This window comes from Echeneis naucrates, chromosome 11, assembly GCF_900963305.1.
Source record: "Echeneis naucrates chromosome 11, fEcheNa1.1, whole genome shotgun sequence".
NCBI lineage: Eukaryota > Metazoa > Chordata > Actinopteri > Carangiformes > Echeneidae > Echeneis > Echeneis naucrates.
The window spans coordinates 1,256,495-1,280,045 of NC_042521.1; the positions used below are offsets into that span (position 1 = coordinate 1,256,495).

The 23,551-nt window shown below is 42.2% G+C and overlaps 1 pseudogene and 3 gene segments (V, D, J or C); 2 read left to right on the top strand and 2 right to left on the bottom strand.

The window, feature by feature from the left end:
- LOC115051211 (Ig kappa chain V-III region MOPC 63-like) overlaps positions 1-23,551 on the bottom strand; it is a 172,782-nt gene that overhangs the window by 148,669 nt on the left and 562 nt on the right.
- On the bottom strand, positions 1,394-23,203 carry LOC115051209 (Ig kappa chain V region Mem5-like). The segment is given in 4 exon segments: positions 1,394-1,889; positions 16,163-16,198; positions 22,528-22,827; positions 23,031-23,203. Coding segments are annotated over 4 exon segments (717 nt in total).
- LOC115051229 (immunoglobulin kappa variable 3-15-like) lies at positions 8,118-8,824 on the top strand. The segment is given in 2 exon segments: positions 8,118-8,326; positions 8,517-8,824. Coding segments are annotated over 2 exon segments (360 nt in total).
- LOC115051359 (putative nuclease HARBI1) lies at positions 17,119-19,020 on the top strand (annotated as a pseudogene).

Sequence of the window (23,551 nt, forward strand, 5' to 3'; positions counted from 1 at the left end):
GTGCTCTGGGAGACTTTATAGTCCTGACAGTTGAAGACTGGAGGACTGACAGCTTTTCCTTCATCACAACACAACACACATGAAAAACATGACTCTGATCTCCGTCCTCATCTGGACTCTCCTCTGCTGCTGCTTCACAGGTAAAGTCCAGAGAATCAAACTCCTCTATGAACATCCGTCCCTCTGAAATGAAGCCCACAAAACCAGGTTTCTGTCTCTGTGTCCTCAGAGTCCAGAGGACAGGTCACAGTGACTCAGCCTGGAGCACTGAGCTCTGCTGTGGGAGGCTCCGCCAGGATCACCTGTAGGACCAGTCAGAATGTTTATAACTCAAACTACTTAGCCTGGTACCAACAGAGAGATGGAGAAAAACCTAAACTCCTTATTTACGCTGCTTCCACTCGAGCATCAGGGATTCCAACTCGTTTTACAGGAAGTGGATCAAACTCTGACTTCACTCTGACCATCAGTGGAGTCCAGACTGAAGATGCAGCAGTTTATTACTGTCAGAGTTTTCACATCATCAACAGTCAGTGGGTGTTCACACAGTGATACAACGTCGTACAAAAACCTTGGTCAGCTGAAGAGGAACTGATCTGAACCAACAGCTGCTCTGAAACACAAACACTAAAGGTCTGACTGTGACATATTCTCATGTTGAAAAGTCTGCTGTGTTAGAGAAACTATTTATTTAATTTATTCATGAGTATGAAAAGATTTTCTCATTTCAAAATTCACAGAGCAACGAAATAAAAAACTCTAACTTGACATCAAAAGTTATTATACTTCTCGTAGTTTGAATCTTTATATATAATAAAAACATTTAATGAACACAAAGAAAGCCGCACAAATGATGAACACAACTTCTGCACTCATATTCATGTTACAAAATCACCATCAAACACAGTCAACATCCCTGAGAGCTAATCCAGAACTGACACGAGTCACTGTGAGTTTCATGGACCGGCTGTTTCTATTCAGACGTCAGCAGTCGGACAGCAGACATTTAACGCTTTCACAAGAAAACACACTGAAGACAAACTGCTGATCAGAGCGCCTTTATTGTCATGAAATATGGAACACGTCAGCGTTACGAGAAGCAAAAAGCTCAATGTAAAGATATAAAAGCAAAGTTAAAGAGAAACAGAGACAGAGAGTTCCAAAGTGAGAGCAGAGTTACTGGATGTCTCTGTATGCTGATGATACCACACTTTATATATCTGATCCAGAGATGAGGCAGATTTCAATCCTTCAACATGAAACAATCAAATCTGACTCAATCATTTCATCTACAGGGTTCATTTAGGAGAAGAGATGAATCAGGTTTTATTTCAGGTCACTCAGAAAGTTTGACAATCTGTTGATGTTCGAAAAACTCCAGATGGACACAGAATTTATTTGATGAACAGATCTTTATTTTCTGAAATAGTGACATTACAAATGTTACAGAAAACTAGAAAACATATCTGAGAGAAAGACAGAAAATGAGAAAGAGACGAAGATGGCGTTACATGGAGCAGAATGAAACCAGCAGCAGAGACCAGCTCGGTTGGATCCAGACTAGGAACACTGGCCTTTACTCAGAGTCTCTGAGACCGCAGCCTGGCAGCCCTGGGTGGCCTCGCAGGTCACAGAGTCCAGGCTGGTCCACTGGTCTTTAGTGAGACTCAGGGTGCTGGTCCAGCTGTAGAGGCCGTCCTTCCCCAGCACCGCCCGGCTCTGGTCCCCGCTGCTGCTGCTGATGCTGCCGCCCCGCCCCACCTTCCAGGACAGGGTCCAGCCTGAGGGGAAGCCCTTGTCGGCCAGGCACATGAGCGTGGCCTTCCCGTTGTCTTTGTCCAGCTCCTTCCTGGAGGGGGGCAGCACCGTCAGGGTGGGACGGGTGTCACCTAGAAGACACCAATCAGATTAGAGGACGGGGAGCAGACAGCTGTCAATCAAACAGCAGACACTTGGACACCTTGACTGTGTGAGAGCTGATTTAGTCCCTGAAGGAGTTTCTGTCAGATGGTTTTTCTGCTCCACCGGTCACTGACTCACACATTGTTTCACTTCCCTTTAAGAAGCCTCTCATGCACATCAGCACAGAGACAATCATCAGACAGTTTGAGCTGAAATATATCAAAGTACACTGGAAACACAAAAGATGATTTTACATTTCAACAGCTGCATTTTACCCTCGTCTATTTCGCACTATTTCATGGAGACTTTTCTAAAAGACAAAAACTGTTTTTTTAGGAATCTCTTCAAAGTCCTGGTTGGTTTATGATGAAACACATTTAGGGATAAAACTATTAAAGCACAACAGTTAATCAGATCTACGGTGAAAAGCTCCAATATCACATAAAAACAGACGGCTGAATTTAAAAGTCAGACATAAACAAAGAGAAGCCAGCGACTTCAGAAAAGTTCAGTCACACTGTTCAGAATAACTTGAACTGAACGGCACAAAAGTTTCAGAGGGAAAGTTGTTGCTGATTGTTGCTGTTTAATCTTTGCTGCTGCTCAGATTGTTCACATTTCACTAATTAACTGCAACAAGAAAAGAAAAGTTCAGAGAATCTGCTTCAAGTTCAGCTTCAGGGTCAAAGAGGAGAAACCGAGAAGAAAATAGAGATTTCAAAGAGTTTTAGATCAGACAAAGGGAAATTTACATCCTCTACAAATGTTCAGACACAGAAAAGGAGACCTGAACACACAAAACATTATTAATATTGAAGCAGAAACTTACTTCCAACATCCAGTCTGGTTCCTCCACCAAAAGTCCACCACAGTGATACAAACTCATTGAGCCGTCGTACAAAAACCTCTGACTGTACAGAGACACGGCTCTCTGAGTCTGAAACAAACAAACTCAACTAAATTCACCTCCAATATTTTGGCTGCCTGCCTGAGAAAGACTGAAATTCAATATAACACATTTCTGTTTCTTTACATCTAAAAGACTTTTGTAGAATTTATAATATGTGATAGAATTGGAAACAGTAACAGACCAAAAGTTGGATACCACCACAGTAGACACATCCAGTATCCTGAACAAAGAAATGCTCATAAATGATAGAAAAGACTTTTGCTGCAAAGAATAGAACATTTTTCTGATGTGAATGACTGAATGTCACCAGAACGTAAAGATCCTAAAACAAACAGTAAATCTGTCTAAAAAGGACGACAGAATATGTTGAAGTGTGCATTAAATGAAAGCTTTCAAATCTTTAATGTCAGCATAAACAAACACAAACACTCTGATCAAACTAGATTATATTGAGGGGAATCATGTTGATGTCATCATAAAACAGGCTGAAACTTTTCAAACCTTCTGTGTCCTCCACAACAATCAGCCATGACATCATGACCTCCTGACCCCACATGGATGGAGGACCTAAAGTTTCCCAGCAGGACATTGTCCAAAGCATCACACTGTCTGCACCAGCTGGTCTTCTTCCCACAATGCATCTTGGTGTGATGTCTTCCTCAGGTAGTGCTGCACACACACACACACACACACACACACAATGTCAAAGAAGACCTGATCCATCAGACCGGACCACCTTGTTCCATGGCCCCGTGGTCCGGTTCTGATGCTCATACGTCCATTGTAGGAGGTTCTGGTGGTGGACTGGGGTCAGCATGGACACCCTGACCGGTCTGCAGCTCCACCACAAACTGTGATGGTCTGTGTGTTCCCACAGCTTTCTGTCAGAACCAGCATGAACTTCTTCAACAGGTCTTCTGTTGGATCAGACCACACGGTCCATCAATGGGTCCTGATCCAGGACCATGTGGTTCAGTGGTTTTCCTTTCCTGGAACACCTTGGTAGGTCCTGGCTGCTGCAGAGAGGAACCTCCCACAGAGCTGCAGTTTGGTTCTCATCAAAGTCTCTCAAGTTACTGAAAGAAAAATAAATAAATAAATAAAAATGAATAATAAATAATATTTATAATTAAATAAAAATAATTAAATAAACAAACCATATTTTTTTTTCACAAAACTTCTTAAAAATAAGAACCGACAAATTGTGATGATCAGATTGATCCAAGTCCCTGTTGGAGTCATCAGCTCATTTCCATAGAGACACTTTGCATCAGCAGCACCATGCTCCAGTGCTCTGGGAGACTTTATAGTCCTGACAGTTGAAGACTGGAGGACTGACAGCTTTTCCTTCATCACAACACAACACACATGAAAAACATGACTCTGATCTCCGTCCTCATCTGGACTCTCCTCTGCTGCTGCTTCACAGGTAAAGTCCAGAGAATCAAACTCCTCTATGAACATCCGTCCCTCTGAAATGAAGCCCACAAAACCAGGTTTCTGTCTCTGTGTCCTCAGAGTCCAGAGGACAGGTCACAGTGACTCAGCCAGGAGCACTGAGCTCTGCTGTGGGAGGCTCCGCCAGGATCACCTGTAGGACCAGTCAGAATGTTTATGTTTACAACAACAAGTACCACCGTTTAGCCTGGTACCAACAGAGAGATGGAGAAAAACCTAAACTCCTTATTTACGCTGCTTCCACTCGAGAATCAGGGATTCCAGAACGTTTCACAGGAAGTGGATCAAACTCTGACTTCACTCTGACCATCAGTGGAGTCCAGACTGAAGATGCAGCAGTTTATTACTGTCAGAGTTTTCATGTCATCAACAGTCAGCATGTGTTCACACAGTGAAAAAGCGTCGTACAAAAACCTCCCTCAGTCAGACTGAACAGAAACTGAACTGACTGCTGCAGCTGGAAGATACTGCAGAGACTGATACAGTTCACTGAGGACACACACACACACACACAGACACACACACTGACTGATCAGAGTTGAACTATTAAATCCTAAAATATAGATGAATATGTTTTGTCATATGTGGAAGTTTCCACTCTGAATGAAATCAGCAGTTTCTTGTGATAGCTGCTGATGTTCACACACTCAGACACCTTTTAGTATCAATCACAGTAAAATCTGCCCGTATGCTGACGACATCATATGATACATCACAGAAATGTTCAACTCACAGTGAGTGAGTCCATCATCCAATCAGACATGGAAAAGTTTGTTACAGCCAAAACATCAGTCACCTCAACCTGAGACTGTTTGATTCCCTGGAAACACTTTGTCATTTATTCAACGGTTCATTAACAAGGTCACTTCACATTCACAAGCACAGAGGTCGATGAACCAAATTCTATTAAAGAGGCAGACTTTTTTAAATATCTTTTTTTTATTATTCTATCCTGTTTCCTTGCTTCTCCTTTTGACATCAATATTTTAAGCAGTGAAAACATAAATTCACGACTCTCCCCACTAACAGAACGGCCTCACATTGCTCCATGGGCAGTGATCAGTTCTGTAAAATATCATCATGGAATGTCCGAGGCCTGGCAGATTGGTCAAATCAAAATAAGTTATGACTAGGCTTAAACAGCTGGTACCTAACATTGTGTTTCTTCAGGAGACGCATTTGACTTCAGGTGAGGTTATCAGGTTCAGAAGAAGATGGCAGGGACAGATATTTACTGCTAATTACTCATCCCATGTTAGGGGTGTGGTCATACTAAGTCCATCCCCTTTCAAAAAAATACCACCACTTTGGACCCCGGGGGAAGAGTTATCATTCTACAAGGTCATTTATTTGGCCAACAACTTAATTTAGTTCATGTCTACAGCTAGAATACAGACGATCCACAATTTTATAACGACATGTTTCAAACACTTTCATCATTAAGAGGGAAATAATTATGGTGGGGACTGTAACTGCACATTGAACCTCAATATTGATCAGAATGGTAATCAAGACTCTTCCCACAATCAATCTAGGAAAGTAATCCTATACTTTTTGGATGAGTTGGGCCTGTGTGATGTCTGGACGGAGTTGAACCCAGATAAGAGAGAAGTCTCCTGCTATTCAACAACACATTAAGCATATTCACGACTACTTTTTTGATTTCTAGGACTTCACTTTTTTATGTTGAGAAATGTTATTACAATAGCATAATAATTTCTGAAAGTGCCACAGTGTCTATAGAATATAATCCTTCCAAAGAATTCCACGGACCTCCCAGATGGAGATTTGATACCAAGGACCCAGAGTTCATCCGCTTCATTGACCAACACATAGAATTGTTCTTCCAGGTCAACACGTCTGAACCTTCAGATTTAGTTAGATGGGATGCTTTTAAAGCTGATATCAGAGGGCAGATAATTAGTTATACCGGTTTTAAATCTAAACATTTCAAAAACAAAGTGCGTGCAGATGAAAGAGAAATTAAATCATTAGAAAGCAAAATCATAATTTAAAAAACTCGAGTGCTTGAACATGAACTGACCAAACTTAGAGCCCATTATAATGAACAGTCAGCTAAGAAGGCCCTAACAAATTTAAACAAACTAAAACTCATTCTGTGAGCAGGGAAAAGCAGGTCAGCTGTTTGCTATGAGAATTAAAATGTTACAAAATTAACCCTGCACCTGGTTTGCCCCACCCATCTCCTCACCTGAGGCTCATTTCCTCCGTCAGTCTTCCTCTACATATACCGGTTCATTTTCCCTTGACCTCTGCCAGATTGTCTCGTGTGTTTTCCTGCCAAACATTCCAGCATTCCTTCCTTCCTACCTTCCTTCATACCTTCCTTCATACCTTCCTCCCTACCTACCTACCCACCTACCTACCTAACTTCCTTCCTGTCTGATCCCTGAACACTGCCTGTTTACCCGGTCTTAGAGATTCTGCCTAGCCTCTGGATTATTCTGCCTGCCTGCCTGGTTTCCTGACTCCTGCTTGTCTCTCCGGTTTGAAACCTCTGCGTAGCCCTCTGGATTCAGTCTGCTTTATCTGCCTGTTTCCAGAGCCCTTATTCAGCTCAGTTTTAATAAGGATAAACATGAAAAACTGACCGAAGGCAGTGAGATATTCAGCAGAAATATGTTTTAATTCATCATGATCTTTCTTCATGAGAGACTGATACATGAAAGAACAGAGACAAAATGAAGAAGTTCAGATATTTGACCAATATTTATTACAATGAAGCAGTTAAATTAGACCTAAAACAGAAACAGGTTTTCTTTTCTATGTGAGTAGAAACTGGAAAGATGTCATAACACAGGAGTCCCTGTTGGAGTCAGTCAGCTCATTTCCATAGAGACACTTTGCATCAGCAGCACCATGCTCCAGTGCTCTGGGAGACTTTATAGTCCTGACAGTTGAAGACTGGAGGACTGACAGCTTTTCCTTCATCACAACACAACACACATGAAAAACATGACTCTGATCTCCGTCCTCATCTGGACTCTCCTCTGCTGCTGCTTCACAGGTAAAGTCCAGAGAATCAAACTCCTCTATGAACATCCGTCCCTCTGAAATGAAGCCCACAAAACCAGGTTTCTGTCTCTGTGTCCTCAGAGTCCAGAGGACAGGTCACAGTGACTCAGTCGCCTGGAGCACTGAGCTCTGCTGTGGGAGGCTCCGCCAGGATCACCTGTAGGACCAGTCAGGATGTTTATGTTTACAACAACAAGTACCACCGTTTAGCCTGGTACCAACAGAGAGATGGAGAAAAACCTAAACTCCTTATTTATGATGCTTCCACTCGAGCATCAGGGATTCCAGAACGTTTTACAGGAAGTGGATCAAACTCTGACTTCACTCTGACCATCAGTGGAGTCCAGACTGAAGATGCAGCAGTTTATTACTGTCAGAGTTTTCACAGCATCAACAGTCAGTATGTGTTCACACAGTGAAAAAGCGTCGTACAAAAACCTCCCTCAGTCAGACTGAACAGAAACTGAAGTGACTGCTGCAGCTGGAAGATACTGCAGAGACTGATACAGTTCACTGAGGACACACACACACACACACACACACACGCACACACACACACACTCTTCATATTATTTCCCTCCTTCCATCTCTTTGGAAATTCATCTCCATCAGGCCTCATTAATCCAACTCATCATAAAATCAGCCTGTTTGCTGATGACTCCCTGTTATATATCACAGAATCCTCGTCTCCTCTTCATCAATAGATTCATCAGATCAGAGGTTAAAGCTGGATTTCTGCTTTCTTCCTCCTGTCCTGTTTGTTAAAATCCACATTTTGATGAAGAGGTCCACTGTGATTGGACATCAGGAGTCCTGATGGAAACATCATGATGTGTTGAGGACAGCTACACTTCACTGACTCTGTGTGTTTGCATATGTGTCCTGCCTCTCTGCTGCAGCCGTTAAGAGACCAGTGTTGATCAGTGTCTGTCCAGGCCTTTCAGAGACACCCACACGCCGGCAGCACCATGATGATGTCACTGACTCTACTGCTGGCCACCCTGGGGCTCCTTGTTCAGGGTGAGACTCTCTTCTGAAAACTGGGCTTCAGGATGCAACCGGGTTCACCTCAGTGATGTTCTGCTGACTGAAACGAGCAGCGTTGACCTTCTTCCATCTGTTCTCCGTGTTAAAGAAATCATCCTCTTCTGTTTGGATGTCCAAGCTGGATTTGTCTCAATGACCTTCTCCTCTTTTTCATGTTTTCCAGGTTCATCAGGAGAAATCACCCTGACTCAGTCTCCTGGAGCTAAGTCTGTTAGTCCAGGTCAGACCGTCTCTATCAGCTGCAAAGCCAGTTCAAGTGTCAGTAGCAACCTTCACTGGTACCTTCAGAAACCTGGAGAAACCCCCAAACTCCTGATTTATTCTGCTACAACCCGTCAGTCTGGAGTTCCAGAGCGTTTTAGTGGCAGTTATTCAAACACAGACTTCACTCTGACCATCAGTGGAGTTCAGACTGAAGATGCAGGAGTTTATTACTGTCAGCAGGGTTACAGCTCCCCGTTCACACAGTGATACAACGTCGTACAAAAACCTCCTTCAGCTGAAGAGGAACTGATCTGAACCAACAGCTACTCTGAAACTAAACTGAAGAAAGTTTTGAACAAAACAAATATTCCAAATGTGACACTCAAATATGAACCATCACATATTTTAAAGTCAGTACTTGAAAGTGTTTCTTAAAGACATTTTTAATGTCGGACAGTTGAAGTCCTTTTTAATGAGGACAAGAATGAAAAACTGAAGACCTAAGGCAGTGAGATATCCAGCAGAAATATCACTGAATTCATGAACACAATTATGTCCTGATGGCAAGGGGTATCTTAGGACAAACAAGAAATACTTGTAGGTATAATTATCAAATGAGGTATTTTAATAAGGTAGCTCAGGTCACCAAAAATAAATTCTGACACATCTAAGGATGATATCAGAAATAAGAGGAAACGATCCTCTCAAAAACAGGACGGTTAAGTAAGAACGATTAACTAATTCTAAAACACACAAAACTCTGACAACACAACGTCAGTTGCTGTCTCACTTCAAAGCCCACTGTCTAACACACGGTCAGCTTGCTGTTTGCCACTTCACTGGTGCTGCTGCCTCACTGGCAAGAGGGGAGAGAGAGAGCCACTTTCCCTCTGCTCTTCTTATCCTTATGGGTCCAGCTGAGGGCAATCCTGCAATTAGCAGACACTCACACACAGACACTCACACACAGGCAGACCTACAAAGAGGTCCGTAACAACAATGATATTTCTTCATCAGGACTGATGCATGAAAGAAGAAATCCCTCATGAAAATGTATTTAGGTCTGAACTTCAACTAAATGTTTGAAATCATGAAATAAAACAGCTTCTCTTCATCCTTCCATTCCCATCTTGTTTCTGCCTGCTCTCAGAGACTTCTGCTAAACACAGTCAGGCCAGACGTTAGTGGTTGAGTTTCAACATATGATATTATCCATTAGTTTTGTTTTCTAATCAATAAAACTGTTCAGAAGAAAATCTGACTCTGACATGAATTCCAATCCTGCAGCTCCGAAAATACTGAAGAAGGAATCTGATGGTGTCCAAGAAAAGACAAAACCCCAGAGATAAATATGTCGTATGGAGTGTAGGGGACAGATAGGGTGCTTCTGAAAAAAAAAAAAAGGGGGGGATAGGGTGAATGAAGTGTGAGAGAGAAGCGCCGGGTCAAAGTATTACACTGAATGCTGCTCAAATCTTGATGGGTCCAGTGGACTTAAAAAAAAAACAAAAACAAAACAGAGCTGTCTTATTTTGGTAAATCTGCAATGTGTGGTTGTTTTGAAAAAATGCATGAATGTATGTTGATCTGCACGGCTGGGCTGAAGTGAATGGATGAGAGAGAAGTGCTTTATGATTGAGGGGAGACCGTTGGAAGTGAACAAATAGAGCGAGGTGTTTAGGCCAGGTTGTGGTTCAGAGAGGAAATCGTGAAGTTAAAGTAAAGTTAAAACGTTAAAGGAAAATGGTGAATGAACAAAGAGGAACGCCTCCAGGCTCCTCCTAGTCTATATTTCTAGAACATGCACTTCCACAAGAAGCAGCAGTCTGTAGCTCTGGTAGCTCTCAATATTTATCACTAAATTTTACTTTATTTTTGTTGTATTTTTATTATTTTTTGTCAGTTACTGACAGATATTTCTGTGGGGAGAAGCATTTACTCAAGAGAAGAGCTTCTTTCATGGAAAGTGGGCAAATCTGGAGGATACCACCCGATTCCAGCTGAGACAAAGAGGTGTTTTCTTGGTTGCCGTGCTGGTGCAAAGGTGAAGGCTAGAAAATGGAGAAATAAGCCCTTTCTACATTGATCGTCATGGGAAATGTTAACTCTCTGCCCAGCAAACGTGATGAGATGGAGATATTGGTGAAGACTCATGTGTTTTACTGAAACCTGGTTGGTTCCTGTGTGGAACTACCTGGCTTCACTCTCGTACGGATGGACAGAGACACTAAAGCTGGTGGAAAGAAGAAAGGAGGAGGACTGGCTTTATTACTGTCAAGGAGAAGATGTGCTGTCCAGATATTGAATTACTGGCAGTTGGTATGAGACCGTACTATGTACCAAGAGAATTCAGTCGTATCATTACAATACTGGTGCACATTCCAACCAAGGCAACTGCTGAAGTTCCATTAAAGTTCTCCAGGATACAGACTAAACTTGTATTAATATCTGGAGATTTCAACTCCTGCTGACTGGATAATGTTTTGTTTTTTCTTTTTTACATTTTTTCTTTTTCTTTTTATTTTGATGAGTTCCTGACTAGGTGAATTTCCCCTTGGGGATCAATAAAGTGGTATCTATCTATATCTATCTACCTAGTCAAGTGTGATCGGTGTGAGTGGCCAGTGGGAGTGAGTAACTGGTGTGTGTGTGGGCGTGGTCGTACAGTCTACTCAGTTGGCAGAGGAAAGTACACAGACACAGAAAGCTAAAAATAGTTCCCCCTCCCTTGTGCTTTTCCCAAGTCCTGTACAGAGACTTAGCACTTTTTAAACTGATGTTAACTGATGTATAAGGAAAGAGAGGAGAGGGAAAAAGTTCTAAGAGCAAGAGAGTATTGTGCCAACAGCCCTGATCAGAGCTAGTTATCCAGAATACTTGAAACAAATGACTGAAATTTCTAAAAAAATGGGAGAAGCGAACAAAAGGAATGACCTCTGCATGGCTCAAGGATAGAAAGTTTGATGTGGCAGTGGGAAGGCCAATCAAAGATCATAAAATAAAAGACAAAAGTAAGAAAAGACAAGCTAAAAGAGACTTGGAGATAAAAACTTTGAAAATGTTTTAAAAAGAAGGAGAAAACTACAGGAAATTCTTGAAGGAAGGTTTAACTAAGTAAAAGAAAAACAAAATAAGTGTTAGAAAAACCCCAAGCAGGAGCCAGCAGGGGTGAATCCATCCCTGGCTGGGGTCGTCAACTTTTCATGTGAACATGCAAAGAAAAATTCCACATTTGCAACTGGATGAGTTGCAAGGAAAGAGAAAGGCAAAGTGTCAGGCTTCAGTCGTGATGACCAAGGAAACTCAAGCAGTAATGGTGCAGCCGTCCTGGCGGTGGAGGCACAGAATGTTATGCCAACCCAGCCACTGACACAACCACCAGCTTTTGGAGCTCCCTAAGCTCAGCCACCACTGGTCGCCAATGTCTATCAGCAACCACCTGACAACGTCCTGGCAATCATTATCAGGGGTCGTATCAACCTCAGAGGATGTATAGAGGAGGTGGATGTGGTGGTGGTCGCACAAAGGGGTGTTGGCATTGTGGTGAAGATGGACATATTGCTGATGGATGCCAACACCCTTGAACTGGTGGAGACTTTCAGTACGGCCATGGCCAGCTTCAGTGAGGTGGAGCTGTAGGCCTGGTAAACCCATGGGGCCCAATCAAGGCTAGTAGGGCTGCCCAGAGAATCCTAATGGGGAGGGTCAGTTCCCAACTGTTACCATGGGGACTGATGAAGAACCAATGCTGCAGATTCAAATAGAAGGCAAGCAGACGCCCCTGATGGTAGACACTGGAGCAACTTACACCTGTGTAAGTCCAAAGTATGCCACTCACCTCCCCATGTCTGAAAAATTTGTTGAGATTGTAGGATTCTCGGGAGTAAAGCAGCTAATTCCAATGACCGCTCCAGTGAAAACTGTCACAAATAATTCAAAAATCTAAGTTCCTATATTAGTGTCGAGCCAAACCCCAATCAATTTATTAGGAAGAGATGCATTGCGTAAATTAAGAATTGAAATTTGGTGCTCTCCTTTGGGAGTTTATGGTGACAAAGTCGGCCTGGACGATCAGATGTTGGTGAGAAAACAAACTGAAAGGGCTAAAGTTTATTGGTAGTTCTGTCTCTGACTACATTGTAAGTACAGCTGATGTGAATAAAGAGATTCCCCATCTGACACCTGTGTCCAGACAACCTTATTTCCTATTTCCCACATCTTTCCACCACAACAGGAGAAAACAACCTTTGTTGGAAAGCAACACCACAAGTCACATGGCAACAAAGAAATGAGAAAATGAATTAAAGCAAGTTCTTCTAATCATTGAAAAAGAGAAGAACTGGTCAAAGAGCAAAGCTAAAATATTCAACGCTCTTTATTCAAGCCGTCATAACAGTGTGTCAGTCAGTAACACTGTCAGTAACACAGGAGTCCCTGTTGGAGTCATCAGCTCATTTCCATAGAGACACTTTGCATCAGCAGCACCATGCTCCAGTGCTCTGGGAGACTTTATAGTCCTGACAGTTGAAGACTGGAGGACTGACAGCTTTTCCTTCATCACAACACAACACACATGAAAAACATGACTCTGATCTCCGTCCTCATCTGGACTCTCCTCTGCTGCTGCTTCACAGGTAAAGTCCAGAGAATCAAACTCCTCTATGAACATCCGTCCCTCTGAAATGAAGCCCACAAAACCAGGTTTCTGTCTCTGTGTCCTCAGAGTCCAGAGGACAGGTCACAGTGACTCAGCCTGGAGCACTGAGCTCTGCTGTGGGAGGCTCCGCCAGGATCGCCTGTAGGACCAGTCAGAATGTTTATGTTTACAACAACTACCACCGTTTAGCCTGGTACCAACAGAGAGATGGAGAAAAACCTAAACTCCTTATTTACTATGCTTCCACTCGAGCATCAGGGATTCCAACTCGTTTTACAGGAAGTGGATCAAACTCTGACTTCACTCTGACCATCAGTGGAGTCCAGACTGAAGATGCAGCAGTTTATTACTGTCAGAGTTTTCATGTCATCAACAGTCAGTGGCTGTTCACACAGTGATACAACGTCGTACAAAAACCTCGGTCAGCTGAAGAGGAACTGATCTGAACCAACAGCTGCTCTGAAACACAAACACTAGAGGTCTGACTGTGACATATTCTCATGTTGAAAAGTCTGCTGTGTTAGAGAAACTATTTATTTAATTTATTCATGAGCATGAAAAGATTTTCTCATTTCAAAATTCACAGAGCAACGAAATAAAAAACTCTAACTTGACATCAAAGTTTATTGGCTAAACCTATCGTAGTTTGAATCTTTATATATAATAAGAACATTTAATGAACACAAAGAAAACCACACAAATGATGAACACAACTTCTGCACTCATATTGATGTTACAAAATCACCATCAAACACAGTCAACATCCCTGAGAGCTAATCCAGAACTGACACGAGTCACTGTGAGTTTCATGGACCGGCTGTTTCTATTCAGACGTCAGCAGTCGGACAGCAGACATTTAACGCTTTCACAAGAAAACACACTGAAGACAAACTGCTGATCAGAGCGCCTTTATTGTCATGAAATATGGAACACGTCAGCGTTACAAGAAGCAAAAAGCTCAATGAAAAGATATAAAAGCAAAGTTAAAGAGAAACAGAGACAGAGAGTTCCAAAGTGAGAGCAGAGTTACTGGATGTCTCTGTATGCTGATGATACCACACTTTATATATCTGATCCAGAGATGAGGCAGATTTCAATCCTTCAACATGAAACAATCAAATCTGACTCAATCATTTCATCTACAGGGTTCATTTAGGAGAAGAGATGAATCAGGTTTTATTTCAGGTCACTCAGAAAGTTTGACCATCTGTTGATGTTCGAAAAACTCCAGATGGACACAGAATTTATTTGATGAACAGATCTTTATTTTCTGAAATAGTGACATTACAAATGTTACAGAAAAGTAGAAAACATATCTGAGAGAAAGACAGAAAATGAGAAAGAGACGAAGATGGCGTTACATGGAGCAGAATGAAACCAGCAGCAGAGACCAGCTCGGTTGGATCCAGACTAGGAACACTGGCCTTTACTCAGAGTCTCTGAGACCGCAGCCTGGGAGCCCTGGGTGGCCTCGCAGGTCACAGAGTCCAGGCTGGTCCACTGGTCTTTAGTGAGACTCAGGGTGCTGGTCCAGCTGTAGAGGCCGTCCTTCCCCAGCACCCCCCGGCTCTGGTCCCCGCTGCTGCTGCTGATGCTGCCGCCCCGCCCCACCTTCCAGGACAGGGTCCAGCCTGAGGGGAAGCCCTTGTCGGCCAGGCACATGAGCGTGGCCTCCCCGTTCTCTTTGTCCAGCTCCTTCCTGGAGGGGGGCAGCACCCTCAGGGTGGGACGGGTGTCACCTAGAAGACACCAATCAGATTAGAGGACGGGGAGCGGACAGCTGTCAATCAAACAGCAGACACTTGGACACCTTGACTGTGTGAGAGCTGATTTAGTCCCTGAAGGAGTTTCTGTCAGATGGTTTTTCTGCTCCACCGGTCACTGACTCACACATTGTTTCACTTCCCTTTAAGAAGCCTCTCATGCACATCAGCACAGAGACAATCATCAGACAGTTTGAGCTGAAATATATCAAAGTACACTGGAAACACAAAAGATGATTTTACATTTCAACAGCTGCATTTTACCCTCGTCTATATCGCACTATTTCATGGAGACTTTTCTAAAAGACAAAAACTGTTTTTTTAGGAATCTCTTCAAAGTCCTGGTTGGTTTATGATGAAACACATTTAGGGATAAAACTATTAAAGCACAACAGTTAATCAGATCTACTGTGAAAAGCTCCAATATCACATAAAAACAGACGGCTGAATTTAAAAGTCAGACATAAACAAAGAGAAGCCAGCGACTTCAGAAAAGTTCAGTCACACTGTTCAGAATAACTTTAACTGAACGGCACAAAAGTTTCAGAGGGAAAGATGTTGCTGATTGTTGCTGTTTAATCTTTGCTGCTGCTCAGATTGTTCACATTTCACTAATTAACCGCAACAAGAAAAGAAAAGCTCAGAGAATCTGCTTCAAGTTCAGCTTCAGGGTCAAAGAGGAGAAACCAAGAAGAAAATAGAGATTTGAAAGAGTTTTAGATCAGACAAAGGGAAATTTATATCCTCTACAAATGTTCAGACACAGAAAAGGAGACCTGAACACAAAAAACATTATTAATATTGAAGCAGAAACTTACTTCCAACATCCAGTCTGGTTCCTCCACCAAAAGTCCACCACAGTGATACAAACTCATTGAGCCGTCGTACAAAAACCTCTGACTGTACAGAGACACGGCTCTCTGAGTCTGACTGACTGAACTAAAACTACAAACTCTGAAGATGCTGCTTTACTTCACATTTCTCAAATAAGGATTCATCCTCTGCTTTAATATTTGATTTTCACAATTTATTTACAGAAAAATTACTTTTTACAATCATGCAAAAATGAAGTTGGTTTCAAAATAATCCTGAAAAAGCATCTTCTGTTCTTTACATGTTAAATATGAAGGAAGTAAAAAGAGAAGCAGCTGCTGAATTAAAACAGTTCATAAAGATTTGACTTACTTCCAACATCCAGTCTGGTTCCTCCACCGAACGTGTTCCACAGTGATACAAACTCATTGAGCCGTCGTACAAAAACCTCTGACTGTACAGAGACACGACTCTCTGAGTCTGAAACAAACAAACTCAACTAAATTCACCTCCAATATTTTGGCTGCCTGCCTGAGAAAGAGTGAAATTCAATATAACACATTTCTGTTTCTTTACATCGGAAAGACTTTTGTAGAATTTATAATATGTGATAGAATTGGAAACAGTAACAGACCAAAAGTTGGATATCACCACAGTAGACACATCCAGTATCCTGAACAAAGAAATGCTCATAAATGATAGAAAAGACTTTTGCTGTAAAGAATAGAACATTTTTCTGATGTGAATGACCGAATGTCACCAGAACGTAAAGATCCTAAAACAAACAGTAAATCTGTCTAAAAAGGACGACAGAATATGTTGAAGTGTGCATTAAATGAAAGCTTTCAAATCTTTAATGTCAGCATAAACAAACACAAACACTCTGATCAAACTAGATTATATTGAGGGGAATCATGTTGATGTCATCATAAAACAGGCTGAAACATTTCAAACCTTCTGTGTCCTCCACAACAATCAGCCATGACATCATGACCTCCTGACCCCACATGGATGGAGGACCTAAAGTTTCCCAGCAGGACATTGTCCAAAGCATCACACTGTCTGCACCAGCTGGTCTTCTTCCCACAATGCATCTTGGTGTGATGTCTTCCTCAGGTAGTGCTGCACACACACACACACACACACACACACACACACACACACACACACACACACACACACACACACACACACACAACTGACCATCCGGATGATGTCAAAGAAAACCTGATCCATCAGACCGGACCACCTTGTTCCATGGCCCCGTGGTCCGGTTCTGATGCTCATACGTCCATTGTAGGAGGTTCTGGTGGTGGACTGGGGTCAGCATGGACACCCTGACCGGTCTGCAGCTCCACCACAAACTGTGATGGTCTGTGTGTTCCCACAGCTTTCTGTCAGAACCAGCATGAACTTCTTCAACAGGTCTTCTGTTGGATCAGACCACACGGTCCATCAATGGGTCCTGATCCAGGACCATGTGGTTCAGTGGTTTTCCTTTCCTGGAACACCTTGGTAGGTCCTGGCTGCTGCAGAGAGGAACCTCCCACAGAGCTGCAGTTTGGTTCTCATCAAAGTCTCTCAAGTTACTGAAAGAAAAATAAATAAATAAATAAAAATGAATAATAAATAATATTTATAATTAAATAAAAATAATTAAATAAACAAACCATATTTTTTTTTCACAAAACTTCTTAAAAATAAGAACCGACAAATTGTGATGATCAGATTGATCCAGGTCCCTGTTGGAGTCAGTCAGCTCATTTCCATAGAGACACTTTGCATCAGCAGCACCATGCTCCAGTGCTCTGGGAGACTTTATAGTCCTGACAGTTGAAGACTGGAGGACTGACAGCTTTTCCTTCATCACAACACAACACACATGAAAAACATGACTCTGATCTCCGTCCTCATCTGGACTCTCCTCTGCTGCTGCTTCACAGGTAAAGTCCAGAGAATCAAACTCCTCTATGAACATCCGTCCCTCTGAAATGAAGCCCACAAAACCAGGTTTCTGTCTCTGTGTCCTCAGAGTCCAGAGGACAGGTCACAGTGACTCAGCCTGGAGCACTGAGCTCTGCTGTGGGAGGCTCAGCCAGGATCACCTGTAGGACCAGTCAGGATGTTTATGGCTCAAACTACTTATCCTGGTACCAACAGAGAGATGGAGAAAAACCTAAACTCCTTATTTACTTAGCTTCCCGTCGAGTATCAGGGATTCCAGAACGTTTTACAGGAAGTGGATCAAACTCTGACTTCACTCTGACCATCAGTGGAGTCCAGACTGAAGATGCAGCAGTTTATTACTGTCAGAGTTTTCATGTCATCAACAGTCAGTATGTGTTCACACAGTGATACAACGGCGTACAAAAACCTCGGTCAGCTGAAGAGGAACTGATCTGAACCAACAGCTGCTCTGAAACACAAACAGTCGAGGTCTGACTGTGACATATTCTCATTTGAAAAGTTTTCATGTTACCTGATGTAACTGAAACACACCAGTTCACCACAAAAGCAGTTTGATAACACATATATATATTTACCGGGACGAGTTTTCGTTCCGACTTTTGGCTTCAAGTCAGCTATAAGAAATGCTGCCCCTCTACGATCATCCACCTTCAACAGGGCCTCACCGTTTCTAAAAGATCCAACGGATTTAAGAGCACAACTATTTGAGGTGTTCTTTGGAGGGAGGGAGTTTTTCGAGACCGGAATGATCTGTTGGCGTTTTCTGATGATATTCTCTCTCAGCGATACAGATTTTCTGCTGATTGAATACGTTACATATGCAGTCTCTTGGAGCCATATGTAAGTAATGCAACAAAACGCAGCCATGCACTCACTGCAGTTCAAACAGCGTGCATCGCACTGCGTTTTTTTGCCATTGGCACCTTCCTGCATTCAGTCAGTGATGCAGATAATCTGAGCAAAAACACTGTTTGTCGCGTTATTCCAAAGGTTGTTCTAAACTGCTGAATATGTTTGTAGTGTTCCCTGGTCACTTACCAGCGCTTACAATAAAGGAGGTAATGTACATGAATTAGTTCACCATATTTCATGTTTAACGTTGTATAAATGTAATATTTACACCTAATTCCTAAATAGGGTTCCCCGGGGTCCTAGGGGCCACTGATTGCACTCACATACCCATCACTGGGCCCTTGGGGGAACATGAGGCCGATTTTGTGAACAGGAAGTCCTTTCACAGTGTCATTGTTCAGGTAAACTGATTTATTCACTAGCACTATGGCCACACTGCGTTCGAATCTTGATAATGCCGCCCCTCTCAAAAAGAAAGTATTCAATCTGAGGAGGATGGCTCCCTGGTATAGTTACCAAATCCGTACCTTGAAGCAGACATCAAGGAAATTAGAAAGAAACTGGCGTTCCAGTAAGTCAGAAGAGTCTCACAGAGCCTAAAAATGTATAAAAAAGCTCTCCGCAGTGCTAGAAGTTCATATTACTCAGCACTCATAGAAGAAAACATGAACAACCCCAGGTTTCTCTTCAGCACTGTAGCCAGGCTGACAGAGAGCCATAGCTCAGTTGAACCAGTGATCCCCTTAGCTCTAAGCAGTAATGATTTTATTAGTTTTTTTTCAGACAAAATTCTCACGATCAGAGAAAGAATTTATCAGCTCTTGCCTACGTTAGATAAAAATCCCCTTCTGAAGACGGCAACTGCTGAATCAGCTGCGACGCCTCTTTTACATCTGGAATCATTCTCACCTCTGAATCTTTCAGAGCTAGCTTCTATAGTTTCATCATCCAGACCGTCAACCTGTCTATTAGACCCAGTACCAACTAGCCTCTTTAAAGAGATCTTTTATGTAATTGAGCCGTTCATTCTAGATTTGGTTAATCTGACTTTATTTCTGGGTTATGTACCTCAGGCACTTAAGACCGCGGTCATCAAACCCCAGCTTAAAAAGCCTAATCTTGATCCAGATGTTTTGGCAAACTATAGACCCATATCGAACCTTCCATTTATTTCTAAAATCATTGAGAAAGCTGTAGCAAAACAACTACACGAGCATCTGGATGGGAACAGTTTGTTTGAAGAGTTTCAGTCAGGATTTAGAGCCCATCATAGCACAGAAACAGCGCTGGTTAAAGTCTCCAATGACATTCTAATGGCCTCAGACAATGGATCAGCCTCCATGCTTCTCCTTCTAGATCTTAGTGCTGCATTCGACACCATAGATCATAATATTTTACTACAGAGACTGGAACATGAAATTGGAATTAAAGGAACTGCACTAAGGTGGTTCAAATCCTACTTATCAGATAGACATCAGTTTGTTCATGTAAACAACAGCTCCTCCTCATGTACTGTAGTCAGTCATGGAGTCCCGCAGGGTTCGGTACTTGGACCAATCCTCTTTACGCTTTATCTGCTTCCTCTAGGCAACATTATCAGGAAACACATCATCAACTTCCACTGCTACGCAGACGATACTCAGCTGTACCTATCAATGAAGCCAAATGAAGTCAGTCAGATAGTCAGACTGCAGGCATGTCCTGAAGACATAAAAGTCTGGATGACTGGAAATTTTTTACTTCTCAACTCTGACGAAACAGAAGTTATTGTACTCGGTCCGAAGCACCTCAGAAAAATACTATCTAATCATCTCATCAGTCTGGACGGCATCACTTTGGCCTCCAGCTCCACTGTAAGAAACCTTGGAGTCATTTTTGACCAGGACATGTCCTTTGTCCCTCACATAAAACAAGTTAGTCGGGCAGCTTTCTTCCACCTGAGAAACATTAGGAAAATCAGAAACATCCTTTCTCAGGATGATGCAGAAAAACTAGTCCATGCATTTGTAACTTCTAGGCTGGACTACTGTAACTCATTACTATCTGGATGTCCAAACAAATCTCTAAAAGGCCTTCAGTTAATTCAGAACGCTGCTGCACCAATATTAACAGGAACTAGGAAAAGAGATCACATCTCTCCCGTGTTAGCTGCTCTTCATTGGCTGCCAGTAAAATATAGAGTAGAATTCAAAATCCTTCTTTTAACGTATAAAGCTCTTAATGGCCAAGCTCCATCATATCTCAGAGAGCTCATAGTTCCTTACTGTCCTAGCAGGCCACTCCGCTCTCTAGATGGAGGTTTACTTGTGGTTCCTAGAGTCTCCAACAGTAAATCTGGAGGCAGATGGTTCAGTTATCAGGCTCCTCTTCTATGGAACCAACTTCCAGCATCGGTCCGTGGGGCGGACTCTTTAACTTTTTAACTATCAGCTCTGTCATACAGGAAAGTTTTAAGCCTGGTGTTGAAAATTACTAAAGTCCTCTACTCTTTAGGTATGCTGCTGTAGGCCGAGGCTGCTGGGGGAAGGACTGAGCTTCTCTCTCTCTCTCTCTCTCCCTGTTACCCTCTCTCCCCCTCTCCCTCCCTCCTTGCATGCGCTTATAAGAACCATCCTTCTTAAAAAACACAGTTTCACCCAGTTCTAAGCATTCATACTGCATTTCCTAACCATGTTCTGCCAAAGTCTCTGTCTCTCCCAGTTCCTCTCCTCTCTCTCCCTGTCCTCATCCTGCAGGTGGTGACTCATCTCCATCCCATGTTCCTGCAACACCTGCTGGTCCCATATAGCATGAATTCTGTATTACAGCTCAACTCCATGAACTTCATGCAGCAACATGTTCCTGCCTACAACCCCCCCCCTCCAATGCCTGCCTGCCTGTCTCTCTCTCTCTCTCTCTCTCTCCCTCTCTCTCTCTCAACCCAACCAGTCGAGGCAGATGGCCGCCCCCCCTGAGCCTGGTTCTGCTTGAGGTTTCTGCCTCTTAAAGGAAGTTTTTCTTTGCCACTGTTGCCAAGTGCTTGCTCATCGGGGATCTGTTGGGTCTCTTTAAATAAATTTATAAAGAGTTTGGTCTAGACGTGCTCTATATGTAAAGTGCCTTGATGTAATTTTGTTATGATTTGGTGCTATACAAATAAATCTGATTTGATTTGATTTGATGTAGAATGTATTGAAAAATAATATACTACTAATATACAACTGAAAGAATTTCATGGAAAATATGAAGAATTCATATATTACTGTCATGCTGAAAACTTCTAACACAATGTGTGCAGTGTTGATGATGTTGAACTCAATAAAACGATTTTCATTTATTTTTATTAATTGTACTTTTCATGGATGAAAATTGTCTTATATGAAGACATTTATGCTCAGAAGTACCTAACACACATCGACACTGGATTGCATTCTTATAAATAGTTTATTTTAATGAACATGTCAACTTGTTGTATATTGTTCAGAATGCTCATTTTATTTTTGTGTTTTGTACAGTTTATAAAATTTGTGTACCTCACAAATTAAGCAATGAACACACAAAATTAATTTGCTGTGGTTTGAAAGGATTTTGTGCAACTTTTGTACTTTTACAATTTTTAGGAATAAAGATATGTCATTTTTATATTTGTAATAATATGTGTTTAAAAAAAAGATTTTCTTTTTTTTGTGGTTTATTGCATTTTGTAACAACTTATTTAGTTAATATGGACAAAGGTCAATACACTTTATTAAAAATTGGAATCTAAGGATTGTATTGATGTATAGCAATTTAAATTAATCCAAAAAAAGGCACCACAGAATATAACACTGTAAAAGGTATTCTCTGGCGGACTGTTTGTGTTTCAGAGCAGCTGTTGGTTCAGATCAGTTCCTCTTCAGCTGACGGAGGTTTTTGTACGACGTTGTATCACTGTGTGAACGGGAAGCTTTCATCCTGCTGACAGTAATAAACTCCTTCATCTTCAGTCTGAACTCCACTGATGGTCAGAGTGAAGTCGATCTGACCAGATCTACTTCCACTAAAACGCTCTGGAACTCCAGAATAACGTGTTACATCATTATAAATCAGGAGTTTGGTGGTTTCTCCAGGTTTCTGAAGGTACCATTGTAGATCATCACCAACACTTGAACTGGCTTTACAGCTGATAGAGACGGTCTGACCTGGACTAACAGACTTAGCTGCAGGAGACTGAGTCAGGGTGATTTCTCCTGATGAACCTGGAAAACATGAAAAAGAGGAGAAGGTCATTGAGACAAATCCAGCTTGGACAAAGATGATGGACATCCAAACAGAAGAGGATGATTTCTTTAACACGGAGAACAGATGGAAGAAGGTCAACGCTGCTCGTTTCAGTCAGCAGAACATCACTGAGGTGAACCCGGTTGCATCCTGAAGCCCAGTTTTCAGAAGAGAGTCTCACCCTGAACAAGGAGCCCCAGGGTGGCCAGCAGTAGAGTCAGTGACATCATCATGGTGCTGCCGGCGTGTGGGTGTCTCTGAAAGGCCTGGACAGACACTGATCAACACTGGTCTCTTAACGGCTGCAGCAGAGAGGCAGGACACATATGCAAACACACAGAGTCAGTGAAGTGTAGCTGTCCTCAACACATCATGATGTTTCCATCAGGACTCCTGATGTCCAATCACAGTGGACCTCTTCATCAAAATGTGGATTTTAACAAACAGGACAGGAGGAAGAAAGCAGAAATCCAGCTTTAACCTCTGATCTGATGAATCTATTGATGAAGAGGAGACGAGGATTCTGTGATATATAACAGGGAGTCATCAGCAAACAGGCTGATTTTATGATGAGTTGGATTAATGAGGCCTGATGGAGATGAATTTCCAAAGAGATGGAAGGAGGGAAATAATATGAAGAGTGTGTATGTGTGTGTGTATGTGTGTGTGTGTGTGTGTGTGTGTGTGTGTGTGTGTGTGTCC